Below are 434 nucleotides of genomic sequence, written 5' to 3'. Positions count from 1 at the left end.
CCTGAAGAGGTCACAGAAGTTCTCGAACAGCTCCAGCAGCTCGTCGGATGTATTCTCGAACACAGCAATAACCTCTGTGGTCACCATGTTGTACACGACAAAAAATGAAGGCTAAGGAGAAAGGCAAAGGCAGCGGTTACCCAGGAGAGCACAGGTGGGAAGTTGTCCCTTCCTTCTCCCCCATATGACACTGCAGACCCAATCCAAATTTCTCTGCAGTGCAGGAGAATCCCACATCCCCATGCTAATCCATTCTGCTATCCAAATGCCTCAGCAGGTACCAAATTATCCACCTCTTAACTGTGATTATTTGTGGGGGAAAAAAAAACCAAAACAACTTACTGGGCTTCCAATTTTTCAGCTCAAACTGGATGTCTCTATTTCTGTTTTCTGTTCTTCCCTGCCCTTCACTGAATCCAAAATACTTTCTAAAG

At 45.4% G+C, this 434-nt stretch overlaps 1 protein-coding gene across 1 annotated transcript in view; it reads right to left on the bottom strand.

Moving 5' to 3' along the window:
• DET1 (de-etiolated homolog 1 (Arabidopsis)) overlaps window positions 1-434 on the bottom strand; it is a 10,011-nt gene that overhangs the window by 5,819 nt on the left and 3,758 nt on the right. The window contains 1 exon segment of the mRNA XM_009871822.1: window positions 3-111. Within this exon segment, the coding sequence (XP_009870124.1) occupies window positions 3-111 (109 nt within the window).

The sequence above is a fragment of the Apaloderma vittatum genome, unplaced genomic scaffold (assembly GCF_000703405.1).
Source record: "Apaloderma vittatum isolate BGI_N311 unplaced genomic scaffold, ASM70340v1 scaffold22676, whole genome shotgun sequence".
In the NCBI taxonomy this organism is placed as follows: Eukaryota; Metazoa; Chordata; class Aves; order Trogoniformes; family Trogonidae; genus Apaloderma; species Apaloderma vittatum.
This window is presented reverse-complemented; position numbering and strand designations above follow the sequence as displayed.